Source organism: Phacochoerus africanus, chromosome 9, assembly GCF_016906955.1.
Source record: "Phacochoerus africanus isolate WHEZ1 chromosome 9, ROS_Pafr_v1, whole genome shotgun sequence".
NCBI classification, from domain to species: Eukaryota; Metazoa; Chordata; class Mammalia; order Artiodactyla; family Suidae; genus Phacochoerus; species Phacochoerus africanus.
This window is the reverse complement of record NC_062552.1, coordinates 64037572-64058790: the sequence shown is the minus strand read 5'-3', so window position 1 is coordinate 64058790 and position 21219 is coordinate 64037572. Positions and strand designations below refer to the sequence as shown.

The 21219-nt window shown below is 39.6% G+C and overlaps 1 protein-coding gene across 3 annotated transcripts in view; it reads right to left on the bottom strand.

Annotated features, from left to right (window-relative positions):
- The window catches only part of SLC25A21 (solute carrier family 25 member 21), a 515811-nt gene extending 495764 nt beyond the window's left edge, over positions 1 to 20047 (bottom strand). The window contains exon 1 of one of the 3 annotated variants that reach the window (XM_047796066.1): positions 19501 to 20047. In XM_047796066.1, coding sequence (XP_047652022.1) covers positions 19501 to 19570 — 70 coding nt within the window. In that variant the 5' untranslated portion in view covers positions 19571 to 20047. The remainder of the gene's footprint in view (positions 1 to 19500) is intronic. The other 2 variants (XM_047796067.1, XM_047796068.1) reach the window with 2 other exon arrangements.
- Between the last annotated feature and the right edge of the window lie 1172 nt (positions 20048 to 21219).

Genomic DNA, 21219 nt, shown 5'->3' with positions numbered 1-21219 from the left:
ACTTGACAAAATAAACCATCCTCCAAACAGTCAACAACTCAACAATCAGAGAGTCTACATGTCTTATAACCATTCCTGGGAAATCAGGTATTGGCAAGAAACAGATCTACATCCACTCCAGGAAGACATATATCCAACTACAGGATCAATGCGACTTGTAGTACCTATGTTTAAAGTCTCCCTAGGACTGACTGCTACATCAAGCAATCAGGGCAGGAAAACTAAGCCCTTCTGGATTGCTGTTTTCTTCCTTTGCAGCTGTGAGGAATAAAATGGAACAGTGCACCTTAGGCAATGCATGGTTCCTAGGGTAATGTCTCAGTTTGGCAGCAATGATTCTCCTCACCACTAGGGACATGTATTGGGCATGACAGGAACTTAATCAACTCTTCAGGTCATTTAAGAAGCAATAAATGCTCTAGAGTCTTGGCTAAAGGTTTAGAATTTTTCAAATTAATTAATGCTCAAAACTGAAAACCAAAATAAATGGGACTGACACTGATTCAGTCATCTATCTATTCAACCCATGTTCGCTGAGTACCTATCCTGGGCCAGAATCTCTGTTTTAGGCACTGGGGATGTAATAGGGCACTTAACAGCCCAAGATTTTTTTTTTTTTTTGTCTTTTTGTCTTTTTAGGCCCACACCCACAGCATATGGAGGTTCCCAGGCTAGGGATCTAATCAGAGCTATAGCCACTGGCCTACGCCACAGTCACAGCAACGCCAGATCCGAGCCACATCTGTGACCTACACCACAGCTCATGGCAATGCAAGATCCTTAACCCACTGAGCAAGGCCAGGGAACAGGAACTCCATCAGTCCAAGATTCTTAACCTCAGGGAACTTTATTGTTGACTGGGAAAAATAAAAGCATGTTTTAATATCTGTCATACTCTTACATCAAGTTTATCTGACAATTGGGAGTTCCTGTCATGGCTCAGTGGTTAACCAATCCAACTAGGAACCATGAGTTTGTGGGTTCGAGCCCTGGCCTCGCTCAGTGGGTTAAGGATCCTGCGTTGCCATGACCTGTGGTGTAGGCTCCGACCCCGAGTTTCTGTGGCTCTGACGTAGGCTAGTGGCTACAGCTCCGATTAGACCCCCAGCCTGGGAACCTCCATATGCTTCAGGTGCGGCCCTAGAAAAAAAAAAAAAGACCAAAAAAAAAAGTTTATCTAATAATTAATATTATGACTTCTTACATTTAAAACTTGTCAATGTTACTTAAAGATCAATAAAATATATAAAAACTAGGACATTTTAATTTAATATATGCCTATTTTCCCAGCTATGCCATGTTGATAAAATATATATTAAAAATGTGATTTCTCTGCTTATTCAAACGTAAGAATACATAAATTCATATAGACTGCACAAATCATAACCAAAAAATGCAGACATTTTCCAATGCAGAAATATTAAATTCCTCACAACCTACACATACTAATGACCACCCACAATCCTCATTTTCTCCAACCTTGATGCTTCGTGTTTGCAACTCCCCTTTGGTCTACCTTTGGTCCACCTCTGCTGTCTGACTATTCAAAATCCATCCACCACCACCCCCAACCCATCCATTCATCTCTTCATTGCACAAATATGTTCCAGAAACAATTAGAGAACCTTTAGAACTCATTTGTCCTTGTCCCTTAAGATCAGAGTTTCTCTGGAGTTTCCATCGTGGCACAGTGGCAATGAATCTGACTAGAAACCATGAGGTTGCAGGTTTGATCCTGGCCTCGCTCAGTGGGTTAAGGATCCCGCGTTGCTGTGAAAAGTGGCATAGGTCGCAGACACAGCTTGGATCCCACATTGCTGTTGCTGTGATGTAGGCCAGCAGCTACAGCTCTGATTCAACCCCTAGCCTGGAAACCTCCATATGCTGCAGGTACGGCCCTAAAAGAGACCAAAAAAAAAAAAAAAAAATCAGAGTTTCTCAAAGGTTGAAAGAGACCTAAGACCTTCTATTTTTTGAGGCTCTCAATTTACTTTATTAAAAAGCAAAAAAATGCCAACTAACAGTTTTAAAATGTAGTTTATTTTAAATGCCTACATTTCACATAGTAATGCTTCTGAAACACACAATTGCAATGACAAAAGCAATGAATTTATATCTAGCTTTTGAGAGAAATATTTGAAAGAAAGACCAGAAATTTAAATTTACAAGGTCCTCTGTGAATGTAAAACCACATTCAAAGAGCCCTCCTTCTCCTGCAGGCACCCTTTCCCTTCTGAATGAGGACACATTCCTTCCTATCTCATTGCTAAGTAGATGTCACCAGGGGCTCTCCACATCTGAGCAACTCAGTCTCACTGCCCACAGTTTACAGCCCTTGAAACCTCCAGGGAGGTTAACCTCAGAAGGTCTCTATATTTGGGCTTTAAGAGTCCTAAATGTCCTGGGGTTCATGGCTCCTAGTAGAGATATTTCAGTTATTACAGGTTAAAAAAAAAAAGATTTTGGGGGCTCACCTACAAATTTATTTTTCTTGGCTTTTTTAGGGCTGCACTAGCAGCATATGGAGGTGCCCAGGCTAGGGATTGAATTGCAGCTATATCTGCTGGCCTATACCACAGCCACAGCAACACCAGATCCAAGCCACATCTGCGACCTACACCACAGCTCACAGCAACACAGGATCCTTAACTCACTGAGCAAGGCCAGGGATTGATCCTGCATCCTCATGGATCTTAGTCGGATTTGTTTCCGCTGTGTCATGACAGGAACTCCCCCTACAAATTTCATAACATTGTTCTAGAAGGAAATACACCCTGACTGCAAAAATTTACCCTAAAACTACAAATTTTTGGAACATGACCCACATTTAGGGTATTGCATGAAACTCTATATTTCTCACACATGGTAACAGCATTTCTCATATATATATATATAAATACATATACACGCACACACATATATAACATGTTTTTCCTATAAATGGTAACTGAGTCTTTTTTTTTAACTTGCCCACAAAAAAATCTTGCCATCTATTTCTATCTTATATAAATAACAAAGTGATAGACTTCAAGTTTACAATATAAAATATTTCTGTGTATAGCTGTATACAAGCAATAACTGCCCATATTATATTGATTATATATCAAGTATCCCATTATAGAAAACAAATCATATTGTTTAGCATAAGACCATTTTCATTTAGATAGCTTCAGTCAAAAAATAAAAGTTTTGGAGCTCCCATCATGGCTCAGCGGAAACAAATCCATAAGGAAGCAGGTTTGATCCTGGCCTCGCTCAGTGGGTTAAGGATCTAGTGTTGCCATGAGTTGTGGTGTAGGTGGCAGATGTGGCTTGGATCTGTCTTTGCTGTGCCTATGGCATAGGCTACTGGCCATAGCTCCAATTCAGCTCCTAGCCTGGGAATCTCTAAATGCCGTGAATGCAGCCCAAAAAACACACACGCACACACACACAAAAATTTTAATTAATGTTTTATTTTCAGTTCTGCTTTGAGAAATTATCACTCCTATAAGGAAAATTCCCTCCACTATTAGCAAAATAAGATGCTATGAAAAAATTCTAAGTGCTTGACTTCTAACCTAAAAGGTATTTTCTTTAGCTCTGCCACATAGGCAGGGGCACATGAGCAAAATAGGCCCCAAGAGAATTGTACTGCTTTGTGACAAATGTCATTTGAACAAAAATAGGTTTATTGAGCGGCTACTATATACTAAGCACAGTGCCAGGGCTCAAGATACAAAGTAAATAAGGCTTGGTCTCCACCTAAAAGGAGCTCACTCTTTGCAAGACATAAAATATAAGAAATAGATCCAGGGTAATCTTTCAAATTGATTACAAAAAAAAATCAAAGAAACTAAAGTAATTGTGAAAAGCATCCATGTAGAGTGAAACATAATACTACATAAAATATAAACATACCAATGAAAACATTAAAAATACAGATAGTACTGGATAACAGCTATTTAAATACCCAATACTGAATGGATAGATGATACAGTTTTAAACTATGGGACATATAAATCAGACAAGAGTCACATAGACACCATCACCACTGTTTTATTTCACTGTTTTTAATAACTCAGATGCCATTACCTCTACTTTTCTTTCTTTCCTCTCTCCCTTTTCTGCTTCTCTGCTGGCCTTCTAATACCCAGCATATGTGTGCTTGAAAGAACAGAAGATACAGGCCAATGAAGGTCCTCATGAAAACATGAAGGAAATAAAAAAAAGTCACTTACTGATTCATGATCGGGCAAACATGAGACTATAATGCTCTGTAAAAGAAAGCTGGTAATATGCCTTAAAATTTTGACATCATCACATACCTACTTTCGACCTAAAAGAATATAAAATAAATATGTTCTTAATGCAACAAAAACTGCTCAATCAAAAAAAAAAAAATGCATACACACTACTATACAGAGAAGGGATAACGAACAAGGACCTACTTACTACACAGAGAACTCTGCCTGATATTTTATAATAATCTAGGTGGGAAAAGAACCTGAAAAAGAGTAGATGTGTATATATGTATGGCTGATTCACTTTGCTATACACCTAAAACTAAAACAACATTGTAAATCAACTATACTCCAATAAATTTTTTAAATTGCTAGTTTTTAATATGTCTCATATTAAGTACTTTCAATATTCATAATTTCATTAAAATTTCACAACTGTACACATTTCCTATTAAGAAAAAATTTATTTAATCTAGTAATCATTTTAGAAATATTTTAAGACATGGGAAAGTTATACTGCCATCTTGTGGCTATAGTTTCAACCAGCAACGAGGACTTAAGGTATTTTCGGGGTTTTTTTCCCATTGTACAGCATGGGGACCCAGTTACATATACATGTATATATAATTTTTTCTCCCATTGTCATGCTGCAATGTAAGTATCTAGACATAGTTCTCAGTGCTACACAGAAGGATCTCATTGTAAATCCATTCCAAGAGCAATAATTTGTATCCGTTAACCCCAAGCTCCCAATCTTTCCCACTCCCTCCCCCTCCCCCAGGGCAACTGCAAGACTGTTCTCCAAGTTCATGATTTTCTTTCCTGTGCAAAGGTTCATTTGTGCCTTATATTAGATTCCAGCTATGAGTGATATCATATGGTATTTGTCTTTCTCTTTGTGACTTATTTCACCCAGTAAGAGAGTCTCTAGTTCCATCCATGTTGCTGCAAATGGCATTATGTCATTCTTTGTTATGGCTGAGTCATATTCCATTGTGTATATATACCACATCTTCCTAATCCAATTGTCTGTCGATGGACATTTCGGTTGTTTCCACGTCTTGGCTATTGTGAATAGAGCTGCAATGAACATGTGTCTTTTTTAAGGGAAGTTTTGTCCGGATATATGCCCAAGAGTGGGATTGCTGAGTCATATGGTAGTTCTATGTATAGATTTCTAAGGTACCTCCATAATGTTCTCCATAGTGGATGTACCAGCTTACATTCCCACCAACAGTGCAGGAGGGTTCCCTTTTCTCCACAACCCCTCCAACACTTGTTCTTTGTGGACTTATTAATGATGGCCATTCTGACTGGGGTGAGGTAGCATCTCGTGATAGTTTTGATTTGCATTTCTCTAATAATCAGGGATGTGGAGCATTTTTTTCATGTGTTTGTTGGCCGTCTGTGCATCTTCCTGGGAGAAATGTCTATTCAGGTCTTTTGCCCATTTTTCCATTGATTGATTGGCTTTTTTGCTGTTGAGTTGTATGAGTTGCTCATATATTCTAGAGATTAAGCCCTTGTCAGTTGCATCATTTGAAACTGATTTCTCCCATTCTGTAAGTTGTCTTTTTGGTCTCTTTTTGGTTTCCTTTGCTGTGCAGAATCTTGACAGTTTGATTAGGTCCCATTAGTTTATTTTTGCTTTTGTCTCTGTTGCTTTAGGAGACTGACTGGAGAAAATATTCATAAGATTGACGTCAAAGAATGTTTTGCCTAAGTTCTCTTCCAGGAGTTTGATGGTGTTTTGTCTTATATTTAAGTCTCTCAGCCATTTTGAGTTTATTTTTGTGCATGGTGTGAGGGTGTGTTCTAATTTCATTGATTTGCATGCAGCTGTCCAGGTTTCCCAGCAACATTTGCTGAATAGACTGTCTTTTTCCCCTTTTATGTTCTCGCCTCCTTTGTCAAAGATTAATTGACCATAAGTGTCTGGGTTTATTTCTGGGTTCTCTACTCTGTTCCATTGGTCTGTTTGTTTTGGTACTAGTACCACACTGTCTTGATGACTGTGGCTTTGTAATATTGCTTGAAGTCTGGAAGAGTTATGCCTCCTGCTTGGTTTTTGTTCCTCAGGATTGCTCTGGCGATTCTGGGTCTTTTGTGGTTCCATATAAGTTTTTGGATTGTTTTTTCCCAGTTCTGTGAAAAATATCATGGGTAATTTGATAGAGATTGCATTGAATCTGTAGATTGCTTTGAGCAGTATGGCCATTTTTGCAATATTAATTTTTCCAACCCAGGAACATGGACTATCTTTCCATTTCTTTACATCTTCTTTAATTTCCTTGATTAACGTTTAATAGTTCTCAGCATATAAGTCCTTTACCTCCTTGGTCAGGTGTATTCCCAGGTATTTGATGTTTTGGGGTGCAATTTTAAAAGGTATTGTATTTCTGTATTCATTTTCTAATATTTTGTTAGCATATAGAAATGTGACTGATTTCTGAATGTTAATCTTATATCCTGCTACTTTGCTAAATTTGTTGATCAGTTCATGTAGTTTTTGGGTTGAGTCCTTAGGGTTTTCTATATAAAGTATTATGTCATCTGCATACAGTGACAGTTTTACCTCTTCTCTTCCTATTTGGATGCCTTTTATTTCTTTTGTCTAATTGCTGTGGCTAGGACTTCCAATAATATGTTGAATAGCAGTGGTGAGAGTGGGCATCCCTGTCTTGTTCCAGATTTTAGTGGGAAGGCTTTCAATTTTTCTCCATTGAGAATTATATTTGCTGTGGGTTTGTCATAAATGGCTTTGATTATGTTAAGGAATGTTCCCTCTATACCCACTTTGGTGGGAGTTTTTATCATGAATGGATGTTGGACTTTGTCAAAGCTTTTTCTGCATCTATTGAGATGATCATATGGTTTTTGACTTTTCTTTTGTTAATGTGGTATATGATGTTGATTGATTTTGCATATGTTGAACCATCCTTGTGAACCTGGGATAAATCCCACCTGGTCATGGTATACAATCTTTTTGATATGTTGTTGGATTCAATTGGCTAAAATTTTGTTGAGAATTTTTGTGCCTATATTCATCAAAGATATTGGCTGATAGTTTTCTTTTTTGGTGGTATCTTTGTCTGGAAGGTATTTTCCCACTAACTTCACAACACAGTTATGTATTAACTTAAGAAAAATAATTCCCTTTTTAGAACTTATGTTTAAGAAAAATATATTTTTCATGCATATCCCTCACTTTATTATGTTAAAGCCTGGTATGTTAAAACAAGAAATGGCATTTTGAGTGGCAGACTCAAATAGATAAAAAGAACTATGCATTTGGCACTCTAGATCCTGCTCATAGAAACTTATAATTTACTATTAGCATTAATGCACATTCTAACCCTGAGAATTTAGAAAAACAAAGTTATAGAATCTAGAAGTTTTGTTTTTCCAAAGTAGTCTCCAAGACCTACAAGCAACTAATTTATGTTAAGCTTATGAACAATTTTTATTTGATCCAGAACTCTAAATTCAAAAGCACCACAGAGAAAATAAGTATTATAGCCACAGAAATAGTTTATTCCAACCTCCTTACTCCTATTATAGCAATCTATTTTCCATAGATAGCTAAGAATTATAATTAAATGGAAAAATTAACTCTAAACATACAGTCTACTATATTTTTCAAGCTTGCAATCCTCTATGATCTATGCAAGGCACCTATTCCAAATGTTTTACATCTAATTAAAAGTCAAGACACTTTACTTCTACATCTAACTCTGTCAGCAGAAAGCTTTCCTTTTTTTTTTTTTTTTCTTAAGCAAATCACAAAAATTATAGGAAGACAGCACCATCTATAGGTCTGCACAGGTACAGAATGGAGTTCTTCGACTCTTATGTTAAGGTGATACAGTAACCAACCAAATGTACTACCCCAGAAGGCAGTTCCAAAATAACCCTGCTTTTTCCAGAATTTCTGGAGACATACGAGTAATTTATTCCAAAGGATTTTACTCTACCTCTATAATCATCCTCAAAAATAATAACTGCAATAATAACAAAAGCAGCCACAGCAACAAGAACTAAAACCAGTTTCCCATAACTGCATTATTCTGATTGTTCAAGTAATATTAGGATATTAGCATGTCATCTCTCTCTCTTTCTCACACAGACATACACACACACAAACTTTTTTTCACCACAATTCTATTTTAGGTGTCATTCGATTCTACTGAAACATACAGTTCCTTATTCTTTCTCCAAAGTCGTATCTTCTCCCTACAATGGTCCACTCTAGTTTTTACAGACGCTCAACTAAATTCACCCTCACATCCAACGTAAAGTTACCAGATCTATATATAAACAAAAAGACTCAAGACAAACCTATTTTATGCAAATTATCTTTCCTCCTTTTTCATAGACAATTTTGTCCAATCTGCTCTAGGGTTGCTCTCACTCCAGTGAGTCACTTCAGTGTCTTACCTGGTTGCATAAGCCTTCAATAAACAATTACCTGAGGACTGAAGCTCAGCTCATTCCCAGTCAACTGCCTGTGGGGGGTGGCAGAAAAGATGTAGACCTGCTGATGCTGACAGAGCCTCCTGCTGGATAGTATGGAGAATTTCACACCAGTGCTGTGGCTGACATTTAAAGATCTGGCAAAAACAAGAAATGGCTGGTTCCTCCAAAGGCAGGCCCTGTTTGTTCATTAATACTCAAATTCCCAGAGCAGCTACAATATTTAACTCAAGAGAAGAAGAAAAAAAAAGAGGCCTTATGATAGCAGCGCTCTGTCTATATGGGGCAGCTAACCTGATTTCTCATTCTGAACACAAGGCAGGGAGGGAATGGTCGTGGGTAGGAGTACCAGCTTTGACAGCAAGAAGAGTTTGGCTTTGAGCAAGTTACTTAATTTCTCTCAGCTTCACTTTCCTCATCCTCAAGAAATTACAAATTAAGGAGTTCCTGTTGTGGTACAGCAGAAACAAATCCAACTAGGAACCACAAGGATGCGGGTTCGATCCCTGGCCTCACTCAGTGGGTTAAGGATCCAGCAATACCGTGAGCTGTGGTGTAGGTGACAGTTGTGGCTCAGATCTGGCGTGGCTGTGGCTGTGGCCGTGGCTGTGGCCAGCAGCTACAGCTCCAATTTGACCCCTGGCCTGGGAACCTCCATGGGCTGAGGGTGCGGCCCTCAAAAGCAAAAAAAAAAAGAAATTACAAATTAATAATGATGATTTAAGTAAAGTCAGGTGATTTACACATAGTAGCCACTCAATAAGTGTTAACAAAGACACTATTTGTCTTACTTGTAATTACTGACTAGACAATTAGATAGGATCCACTCAACCCAAAATCCAGAGAAGTCCATTTGCAGCTTAAGATAACAAAAGGAATGAATGAGAAAGCCTGAACTCAAAATAAGGATAAGCACAGCTCCATAACAAAGAGAAAATGGTATCTGAGGGTCTAATAGCAGTTTCAAAATTTACTTTGATTATATTTTTGAAAATATTAGAAACAACAGAATTCTTGATTTCTACATTATTTTCATTGCATAGGTTAGAAATTTGAGTTTGTGGGACAGAAAGAAGTGGAAATTTAGATGAGGGAGTTATCTGCACATGGATAACACTGAAGCCAGAGAACAGGGAGATAACAGAGTGGGGATGGGTGGAGGGCTTGGAATTCTGCAGAACAAGTTTTTTGTTTTTCATTTTTTGTTTTTGGGTTTTTTGTTTGTTTGTTTGTTTTTTGTCTTTTTGCCTTTTCTTGAGCCACTCCTGCGGCACATGGAGGTTCCCAGGCTAGGGGTCTAATCCGAGCTACTGCTGCCGGCCTACACCAGAGCCACAGCAATGCAGGATTCAAGCCGTGTCTGCAACCTACACCACAGCTCACAGCAACGCCAAATCCTTAACCCACTGAGCAAGGCCAGGGATTGAACCCGCAACCTCATGGTTCCTAGTCAGATTCACTAACCACTGAGCCACGATGCGAACTCCTGCAGAACAAGTATTTTTAAGGAAAGGGAAAGAAGAGGAACCAGCAAAGACAGCAAAAAAAGTGATCATACATGGAGAAGGGGGTGAAAATTAACAGCAGAGACAACTTTAAAAAAGAAAAATCAGTTAGCTATGTGAAATTCCACAAAGATTAGGTAAAATGAGGAATGAAAACCAGTAGTTAACAGTTTCAGCAAAAAGGTAAAAACAGGAGTTCCCATTATGGCTCAGCAGGTCAAGGACCTGATGTTGTCTCTGTGAGGATGCAGGTCCAATCCCTGACCTTGTTCAGTGGGTTAAGGATCCAACATTGCTGCAAGCTGTGACATAGGTTGTAGATGGCGGCTCCAGTCCAGTGTTGCTGTGGCTATGGTGTTGGCTGGCAGCTGCAGCTCAGATTCAACCCCTAGCCCAGGAACTTCCATATGCTGCAAATACCACCGTAAAAAAAAAAACAAACAACAACAAAAAGGTAAAGACAGATATGCCGTTTATAGTAGGTTGAAAACTGAGGGAGGAATTTTTCCAAAGATTGATAATGAAAGGAAGAGAAACACATGACTGTAGCTTGAGATATGGAACATGAATTTGACAAACACACTATGAAGGGAAAAATGTAATCAAATGTCTGTTATGGGTTGAATTGTGTCCCCCCTAAAAGATACGTTCACATCCTAACTCCTGTAACCTGGAGAATGTGATTATATTTGGAAACAGGGAGTTTGCAAACATAATCAAGTTAACATGAGACTTTACCAGACTAGAACGGGCCCCCAAATCCAGTGAGTGGTGTTCTAAGAAGAGGGAAATTTAGACAGACACAGAGGCCAAAGGGGAGAAAAAGCCCTGTGATGACAGCCAAAGAACACAAGGATTGTTGGTAACTGCCACAAGTTAGGTGAGAGGCATACCCCAGATTCTCCCTCAGGTGCTCCGGAAGGAAACAGCCCAGACTTCTGATTTCAGACTCTTAACCTCCTAAACTGTGAGACAATGATTTCTTGTGTTTTATGCCACCCAGTTTGCAGAACATTGTTCAGACAGTCCTAGCAAACTAATACAATTGATAACAATCAAAAAATACAGACTTACTAGAATATTTACAATGTGTATAAACCATGATCGCATCAAAGTATGGACATAATTGACACAAACATAACTTGAAAGCAAAAGGAAAGGAAAATTGGCAAGAAAAATGAGTTAAAATCCAGATCAATTATAAAGAATCCTGTAGAAGACCTTTAACCTGATTTTATTTTTTTATTTACTGCCCTTTTTAAAGTCTTTTTTTATTTTATTTTTTTAATTTTTTTATTTTTTTTTGCTTTTTAGGGCCGCACTTGCAGTAAATGGAAGTTCATCAGAACTGCAGATGCTGGCTTATACCACAGCCACAATAACGCCAGATCCAAGCTGAATCTGTGACCTACACCACAGCTTGCAGCAATGCTGGTTCCTTAACACCAGGGATCAAACCTGCATCCTTATGGACACTATGTCAGGTTCTTAACCTGCTGAGCCACAACGGGAACTCCACTCATTGCCCTTTTTAAAATACCATATACATAAATCATAAAGACGTTTGAAAATGACTGGTGTGGAGTTCCCGTTGTGGCTCAGAGGAAACAAATCTGACTAGAACCCATGAGGATGCAGGTTCAATCTCTGGCATCGCTCAGTGGGTTAAGGATCTAGCATTGCCGTGAGCTGTAGCGTGGGTTGCAGACCTGAGGCTCAGATCTGACGTTGCTGTGACTGCGGCATTGCTGTAGCTGTGGCGTAAGCCAGCAGCTACAGCTCAGATTCAACCCCTAGCCTGGGAACCTCCATATGCCACAGGGGTAGCCCTAAAAAGACAAAAGAAAAGAAAAAAGAAAATGACTGGTATATTTTCCATTTGGGAAACGAAAGATGACACATCAATATGAGCCTCTCACTCAGGAGGTGGCAGGGATTTTAGATCTGAATGGTTTCACTTCATTTATTGAATGATTATATGTTCCATATCTCAAGCTACAGTCATGTGTTTCTCTTCCTTATTGTTCCTTATTGTTGCAAGTATCAGTTGTCTGATGACTAGAATCCCAGAATACTTTTCTTTCTTCAGAGTTGGACCCTAAGAATAATATTCTGTGGCTTGGGCTTCTGATATTTATTCTTTAATGTCATCAGCAAACATTTCTGAACATCTATCTACTGTGCTATACTTAAAACACCAGACTTTCAATGGTCTGAGATTTGTAGTCAAGACAGGGGGTAGGGCATAGGGCCAGAGAGCAGGCAGGGAAGGTCTGGTTTACAAGGTGTTCCTAAAATAAATAAAAGTTGTTTTACGTTCTTATGTCAATTGAATCATGTGCCCACATACTATACTTACACTTTTAAAACGTTTCACCGAAACACAATAAAATAAACCCTTCGAAATATCCTTAGGTAATTCATATTTTATTTTTTCTTAAATTCATATTTTTGAGAGCTAGATTTTCTTTGAGAGACAAGACTATACTGCAATTAAAACACATTTTTTAAGGGAATTTCATAACTAATTTGAGCAATAGAGTTGCTTCCTCCTATGTAGTTGAAATAAGGAGATTTTTTTTTTCCTCCCTAATTACCCAGATAATGGGTTCCAGCCTCTCTTTGATGTGTCATAATGGCTCACCTGTTTCATTACAACCTGCAATTTATTATCAAACAAATGCAGTTTGCCAAATTCTGAATTTCCAAAGGTACCATTTATCGAAATCACACGTGTGTCCCCTTTGCACCCATTCTGAAAAAGAATTTTCCTTGATCAAAATTTTAACCTTGCTTACCCCCTGGTGTATCAGCCCTTTTATTACCAAGTCCAAATTAAAATCTAGAGTACTACTAGTATACATACTGTCTTTTCTTTTAACTGTATTTTGTTTTAGAGTAAGAAAAGGAAGAAATCTTGTGAAAATGAAGATACATAACATATATAAGATCAGGAGTTTAAAAAATAAATTTTGAAATTATCCTATACCTTTTTAGTGCCCTTTTTTTGGTTAAAAGCCTTGGACTCTCTCCCATCAACATAACATACATTTTACATATACTCTCAGCAGTTCATCTCCCAGAAGCCTATCCATGAATCCCAGGTCTCCCGCCTCCAGAAAAAGTCTTTCATTTCACTCTCTCATCTGGTTCCTTGAAGGTGATTAACTGTACAAGGCACTTGAACTGTGTCTAGCACAAAACTGAAAAACTTATTTCCAGGATACTTTGACTAAACAATTTGACTAAAACACTTCCATCGAGATGCACAAAATAAAAACAGTGATTGAAGATGTGGTAGAGTTTTTGCCTACAAGACACAAAATAGCATGGGGCTGAAGAGGAAGAAACAACAGCCAGGAAATCCTGGGAAGTAAATCAGTGTTCTGCCAGCATGGTGATCATGTAAAATGATAGACAGATGAGAAATACCCTCAACAGACTTCGGAGTGGGACTTGCAGACACCAAGGAATACGAGTGTAATATTCTGGGAGGCAGGAGGAGGAAGGTCCTAGAGATTCTACTATGGAGGAAATTCAGTTTGGACAGGGCCTAGCCAAGCTCTCAGAAGGGAGCCAGACAGGCCTGGCCAAGAACAGGGTCTCTCAGGAGGCCAAGGGGGCTTTGTCAGAGATGCTGGAAGATTCTGAAGTTGGGTGTCAGAGCTCTGTGAGAATTTGGGGAGGATATCCATCTGAGCAGGCTAAAAGGCTCCTACATGAAATGGGAAATAAGAACCCCATGAGTTTCAAAAAGACATGGAAGAGCCCAAATTGGTCATTACAGAGAATGGGAGGGTCTGGGGTGGAGTCATGCTCCTGGCTCCAAAGAAGAGATATGGGTAAAAGGGAAACCTCATGGAGCCCTACTGGGGAGCAGGCAACGCAGTGATGTGGGACCTGGGAGATATTGAGGCCCAGGGACCTTGAGAGCTCTAGCAAGTTTGGGGAAATTCTGTCATCACGGCTATCAGGTGTGCTGCCATTTAGTGTCTTCACAAAAAGTAGAAAAAGATTTCCTTTCTCCCCCAGGTGGACTTATCTCTGCTCTAGGATACACAGGTTATGAATTAAAGCATAGGCTACATCTCAGCTCCCACCTGCTCCAGAAGTCAGAGCCCCTTTCAGTCCACAATCGCCCAACTGCACATGATGGGTGGGACGGATTAGAATTTTCTTTTCACTAAAAGCTAATCTTATGCCCATATAGATGAAATTATTTGGAAAGAGCAAGATACCATTCAGAAGAAAGACTGAAAGGATTGTATGAGTAGATAAGAGTTGTTTTAAGGGATGCACACTAACAAAAGAGAGAGAATAATAATAGATCATAGTAGACTTGATTTCTCCAACTTCTAAAAATATCTACCAGTGAGAATAATATTTCCTAGCCTCTCTCTTATCCTGTTCCTATAGAAATGATCTACATGCTTGTGCAACCATAGGCAAGTTAATTAGGCCCTCTGTGCATCAGCTTCTTCATCCTGGAGTTGTAGTGAGGATTCGAAACATAGACATATGTAAAATTTTGACTAGGTATGACATTTAGTATTTACTCCATAAATGTTAGCTATTTTTATTATCTGCATCATTCAATGTTAATGAGAATGTTAAAGCTGGATGGGGCTGTAGCAGCCACCTGGGAGAAATTTACACAGAAAATGGTTTTCAAGTCAGCCCTTGGAAAGTGGGCAGGATTTCAACAAGTAGAGAAAATAAGGGGAAGACATCCCAGGCAATGAAAATAAAAATGGAGAGGTATAAGCAACATTCAAGTACAGTGAACAGATCTATTGAGCAGATACCAAATGGAATGTGTGGCAGAGGATAGGAAAAGAAGCTTGAAAGTTAAATTGAGGGCACATAATTAAGAAGTAGAGAATTCACTCTCCTCTCCCTGGTCAGCAATGAAAACTAAGAAAGATTTAACTTGCAACCTTCTATAATCTGGCTCCCATTCCATGGATAATTCTTTTCTCAAAGGTCTTCTAACACAGTGCTTCTAAAACTTTAAAGTGCAAACCAGTGACTTGGGGACCTTTCTAAAATGCAGATTCTGATATGGTAGGTCTGGGGTAGGCTTGTCCTGAGATTCTATATTTTTAACAAGCTTCCAGATGCTACCATGTCCATGCTGCTCATTCCTGGACCATATTTTGAGTACTAATCCATTGGCCTCTTTCCAGTCTCTTCCTTACCCCTGTGCAGTCAGGCCTTGCTGATGTTCCTGATGCTCTCTCTACTGGCTTCTATTAGCTCACCTGAATTTTATGCTATTATTTAAAGCTGAGGAGTTCCCGTCGTGGCGCAGTGGTTAACGAATCCGACTAGGAACCATGAGGTTGCGGGTTCGAGCCCTGCCCTTGCTCAGTGGGTTAACGATCCAGCGTTGCCGTGAGCTGTGGTGTAGGTTGCAGACGCGGCTCGGATCCCGCGTTGCTGTGGCTCTGGCATAGGCCGGTGGCTACAGCTCCGATTGGACCCCTAGCCAGGGAACCTCCATATGCCGAGGGAGTGGCCCAAGAAATAGCAAAAAGACAAAAAAAATAAAAAAAATTTAAAAAAAATAAAGCTGAGAACACAGACTAGAAGGCTTCTCTGTTAAACTCTAGTACATATTGACTTGTCTTAAGCATGGCTTTCATCATATAAACCAAAGTTGCCACTAGTAACTATCTATATATAATAGCTATAGCTACAAGCTCAAGGCCAGTCTTTAGATGTGTATTGTTCAAACAACTATCAGTGCATCATTTAGTCTTTTAAATATAAATATTACAAACAGTCCCTTAAAAAACGACACACATATATTGTCATAAAAGACATCTACTGCCCATCTCATGATATGTTTAGCTTCTTTGGAAAGTAATGTCCCCTGAGATCCCCAATCCTCCCCATGGGTATTGACTACAGTTGAGTGGTTCAGAAGTGGGCCCCTGACCAATACTGGATTATTTTGAGACCTTCTTCAGCATTTTACACTGGGAATGAAAAACAAATAAACGAGTCACTCTCTTGCTTTCTCCATAGAATACGTCAAGAGCACATAAGCTCAGGAGCTACTGGGGACCACATTCTTCCATGTAGACAGAAGAGCACAAAACACCAGTTCACTGTAAGAAAGAAGACTGATGAAGATATCAGGAACAGGGAAATATCTCCACAGTTTGTCAGCTTGACAACCTCGCTCATCTCCCAAAGACCATGTACACAAGGCTTGACTACCATCTGACCTGAGTTTTGGCAGAATGCCCTGTGATTTCCCTAACCTAATAGAAGACAAGCAGCCTGATGAGGAGCGGCTAGGAGATTGTTTCTCCTGTTATCTGTGGGAGACTGTCACAAGGCCATTTCTTATCCATCTCCCCAGTTTCAGTTCAGCACAAGACTTTCCACCTCAATCTCACTTAGGGTAAAGCTGCAGACCTCAAAATTAAGTCTATAAAACAGCTTGTCTGTGGATCTAAGGGGGCTCCTCAAAAACAGAGTGACCCACCACCCATACCATCTATCATATGGCCTCTTCAGTTTTGTCTGTGGAACAAGGGGCACAGGGAACTGACACTGTAAGACTTACTTTTGCTGCCTGTGTAATTAACTGTCTGAATCCATTTGGGCATGTTTACTCTTCAACAGGCAAATGTATGGAAGTATGGCAAGGCACCCTAATGAATACAGAAGTATTACTTTTGACCCTAATATTAGCCACCACCCTGCTGCCTTGAAAATGCTTAACCATTGGTAAGGGAAGAAGTAGGAAGTGGCAAGAGTTCACTTCCTGAGTTGCCCCAGTGCTCCAGCTCCAGATTCCAGTCAATTCCAGATATGCATCTCAGACTTTGAATTCCATGAGATACCCAGGTAATTCTCCAGTAAACCTTCTCCAGCTTCTTGTTTTACCCTCAAGAAAGCTGGAATGTATTTTTAACCTTTAGCATCAAAAGCCCATATAACACATATACATAGAGGTGTTGCATTTGATGACAATATCAGCAATCAGAACTTAACTGCTAGGGAATCTGAAATAGCAGGTCAAGTAAATGTTACCACTTTCCCTTGTGCTAAAACTCCTATCATTCCAATACTGGCAATGCGCAAATGTGGCTGCAGAGAAGAGCTATAATCAGATATCTTAGCACAGTGGGTACTAGTTGACTTCCAAGCTCCAGAATGTTCTTATTCCTAGGCCCCATCTCAGTTAATCTAGAAGTGTATGGCTAAATTATACGTGATATCAGGCCTTGCTTTTTTCACTCAAAGAAATCTGTTCTACCTCTCTCGTATATTAATTTCTTTTTGGCCCCTGATCTAGTATATGTAACATGATTAGGCTGTCTTTATTAAAGTCCAATAAATATAAAGTTTTATGGAAATGTTATTGGCCAAGTAGGAAAAAGCATGACCCTTTTTCACTATGATGAAGATATAAATTATTCTCATCATTTCTCAATAATTTCATAGTACTAAATATATAACAACTATACTATGTTTATCTTATAAATGTACTGAATTTCATTCATATTAGTTACACCCATAAAAACATGATGGAATAACACATTATATTTATGCCAAATATGTATCATCTAACAAAACAGTGTAAGTAGGACCATAGTCTGATCTACTTTCAACTTCCCTTGAGTTTACCCAGTATGATCATCTAAGCCAATATACAGATGCTTATGAATCACAAGTCATAGGTTAGGATGTTCACTAATTAGCTCCATTTCCCTATTGGCCCAGCTGAGTTTTCTTTGATCAGAGTCATGGACTATAAATCAAGGGAGTTAGGGATAGCTAGCAGAGTCTTGGACACTATGGAATTAGACCAAAATGGTGCAAATTCATCCTTACTACTGGGAAACAACTAAAAAAGTAGAAAATGGGGTCACTGACATCATGACAACGGCTGGACATAGCACAATTACATATACGAAATGAATGTCTTAATTGCCACATTAATAAGATGTCATCTTTAGGAAACTGTACAGATTACAAGTAATACACCTGGCTGTTTATGGTATGGCTGTTTATGGTATGCAAGGATTTCATGACATGATAACTAGTCATAATTTGTAAAAGTCCTTTATAAAAAGTCTAAATTTGTTTGAAAATAAAATTTACTTGTGAGAGTTAAATATTAGACATCGAGTAATCTTACTGATTTATTAGCATTACCATAATTTATTAAGAGAATATTTACATTTATAAAAATATTTTTATGAGTGAATTATAGTAATTATTTTATATATTCATAATAAAAATGCATCACAGTATGTAAGATGAAATTTTCAACTAACTCATAATTTATATTTTTAAAAATCTTTAAAATACGTTCAAATAACATAATCTCATGGGTTAGTAACTTTTTCTAGCCACACTTAGTAATTATTTCCACAATTAGTTATAACAGATTTTTCTCCTAAAGGCTTTTCCCCACAGCATAACTCTCCATAAATTAATGTAAGCCTATTATATCAAAGGTGTTTATATGTGTTGACATATTCATGTAATTTTAGTATGCTTATTAAGGCACAAATAGCTCCAAGCAGTCACAGGATGCATTAAGAAAACCTGTGGAGGAGTCCTGAGGTAAACACTTTAACGAAGGAGGCAGAGGTTATGAGTTAGCTGAAGGGATAAAGCGGCTACAATTGACAGCAGAAATAAGTCTGTCGGAAACTGGCTCTTTTCCCAAAAAATAAGCAGCCTGGGAGTTCCCGTCGTGGCGCAGTGGTTAACGAATCCGACTAGGAACCATGAGGTTGCGGGTTTGGTCCCTGCCCTTGCTCAGTGGGTTGACGATCCGGCGTTGCCTTGAGCTGTGGTGTAGGTTGCAGACGCGCCTCGGATCCCGCGTTGCTGTGGCTCTGGTGTAGGCTGGTGGCTACAGCTCCGATTCGACCCCTAGCCTGGGAACCTCCATATGCCACGGAAGCGGCCCAAGAAATAGCAAAAATAGACAAAAAAAATAAAAATAAAAAAAAATAAGCAGCCTGGCAAAAAGGCCTCCTCAAAGCTGCAGGCCTGAGGGCTGCCTACCTTGCTTTCCAGGCTAGGAACACAGAAGGCGGGAAACCAGAGAGCGGCTGGCGCCGGCCCCGCAGCAACTTGACCTGGGACACCCGCTCCCGGCCTCCCTTGCTCGCGCGCTCCACCGGCTCTGGCTCGGGCTCGGGCTCTGTCCCGGGAGCGCGGAAGGCAGAGGAAGAAAGCAAAACGTGGGTGGGGAGACTTGTCTCAGAAACGTTTTAGGAACACGAGAAGGAAAAAGCGACTAGCCCCTGGCGGGGCGGCCTTACCAGCGGAACCACCGGCCAGAATCTGACGAGAAGCCTCGTTCACGAAGCCGGCATTGGGCTTGGCGGACATCTTTGCAAACCCGAGGGCCGCGGCGTGGGCTGATGCGTGGGCGAGCTCGCGGGCCTGAACGCCAGCTGCAGAGCCTCTCCTGAGCGAGAGAGCCGGGGGTGGGGAGGCGGCAATCCGGCGACTGCTCGGAGGCGGCGGACGGTTTGAGGCAGAGACTCGCCGCGTGATCTCCGACGGGTCGGGACCTGCCTGTTGCGCTCCTTCTGGGGCTCCCTCTCGCCCCCGCCTGGCTCCCTGGGCTCCTGGAGGTACCCTGGAGGCGAAAAGACTCGATGAGATTGGGTTGGTCGACCGCAGCGGGTCGGTTTGGTCCTCTAGATTGGCGTCCACGGGTTTCCCTATCTGGAGCCTTCTGCAGAGTTTGGCAAGCTGGACGCTCTGCCTGTGATAACGCAAGAAAAAAAATGACCCCAGCCTAGAACTTCAGCGGCAAGGCTGGGGCGACCCTTGCCCTCCCGAAAACCAAAGCACAGTTCAGTTCCAAAGAGACAGTTGAATAAATTCCTTGGGGTTAGTCGTCCTGAAATTTTGGGCTGTAGCAACTAGGTCAAATCCAATTTACAGTTATCTTACAATTGAGCTAACGCAGTACTTTTATAAGAAATGTTTTTGGCTTAAGGGAATTTATCTTTACCTCATCAACTTGAGCTTTACTGAACGACAGAGGTGGGGGAGGGGGGGCCTTATTACCGAAAAAGTCTCTTCTCTATCATCAGTGGTTCTCAAAGTAGGATCCACCGGCATCAGTCTAATGTGTATGCGTTTGTAAGAAAAGCAAATTCATGGTCCGGCCCTGACCTACTGAATCAGAATCTTTTGGATATAGGGCTCAGAAGCTTCTATTTTAGTAAGATTTCCAATGATTGTTATGAATATTAAAGTCTTAGAAACACTGACCTAATCAAGGAACGTTAAGGAACTCCCAGTATATTATCTCTATAAAAGGTTAATTATTCATACTAGTGCTTTGGGATAGTTGGTGAAACAAAAATACTAATGTAGACTGTTTTTAAACCACAAGTTGCAAATGCTGTATAGGAGAGACACAAGATTCTGAAATTAGAAAAATACCTGCCACACCCCAAACGGGCAGGAAATGATAGGAGTAAAAGGGAGACTGACTGAGAGGCTTTGGAACCCTTATTGTCATATTATTTCTTAAACAGAGTATTTAGTGCTAAATATAGTCAGTTTGCCATTTTTGAAGGAAGGCCAAAAACCATTAAATATCAGCAATTTGTAATAAGGTTCAACTTAATGTATATAATTTACAATTAAATGTACAAAATACCATAACTATTTCTCAGGCTGAAGCGAGGAATTGGAGAGACTGCTTGTGTGACCAGATAAACAAAAACAAAGTTTCTCATATTTAATTAAAATTACAAAATTTGAAATATTACAAAAAATAGTTTTCAGAAATTTCATTATTTAGAGTAAAAGATTCTGAGTAATGTTTCATTCTTTTACTAATTAAATATGAGGTCTTGAGTGCACTATAGAATCACTGATTCATTCTGTAAATATTGAGGCCCTATTTTATACAAAGCACCAAAATCAGAATTTTAGAGCTCAGGGAAAATATTTTCCTCATTTTCCATTGAGGAAACTTTCCCAAGATCACACTGTAAATTATGGCATAGCTGGGA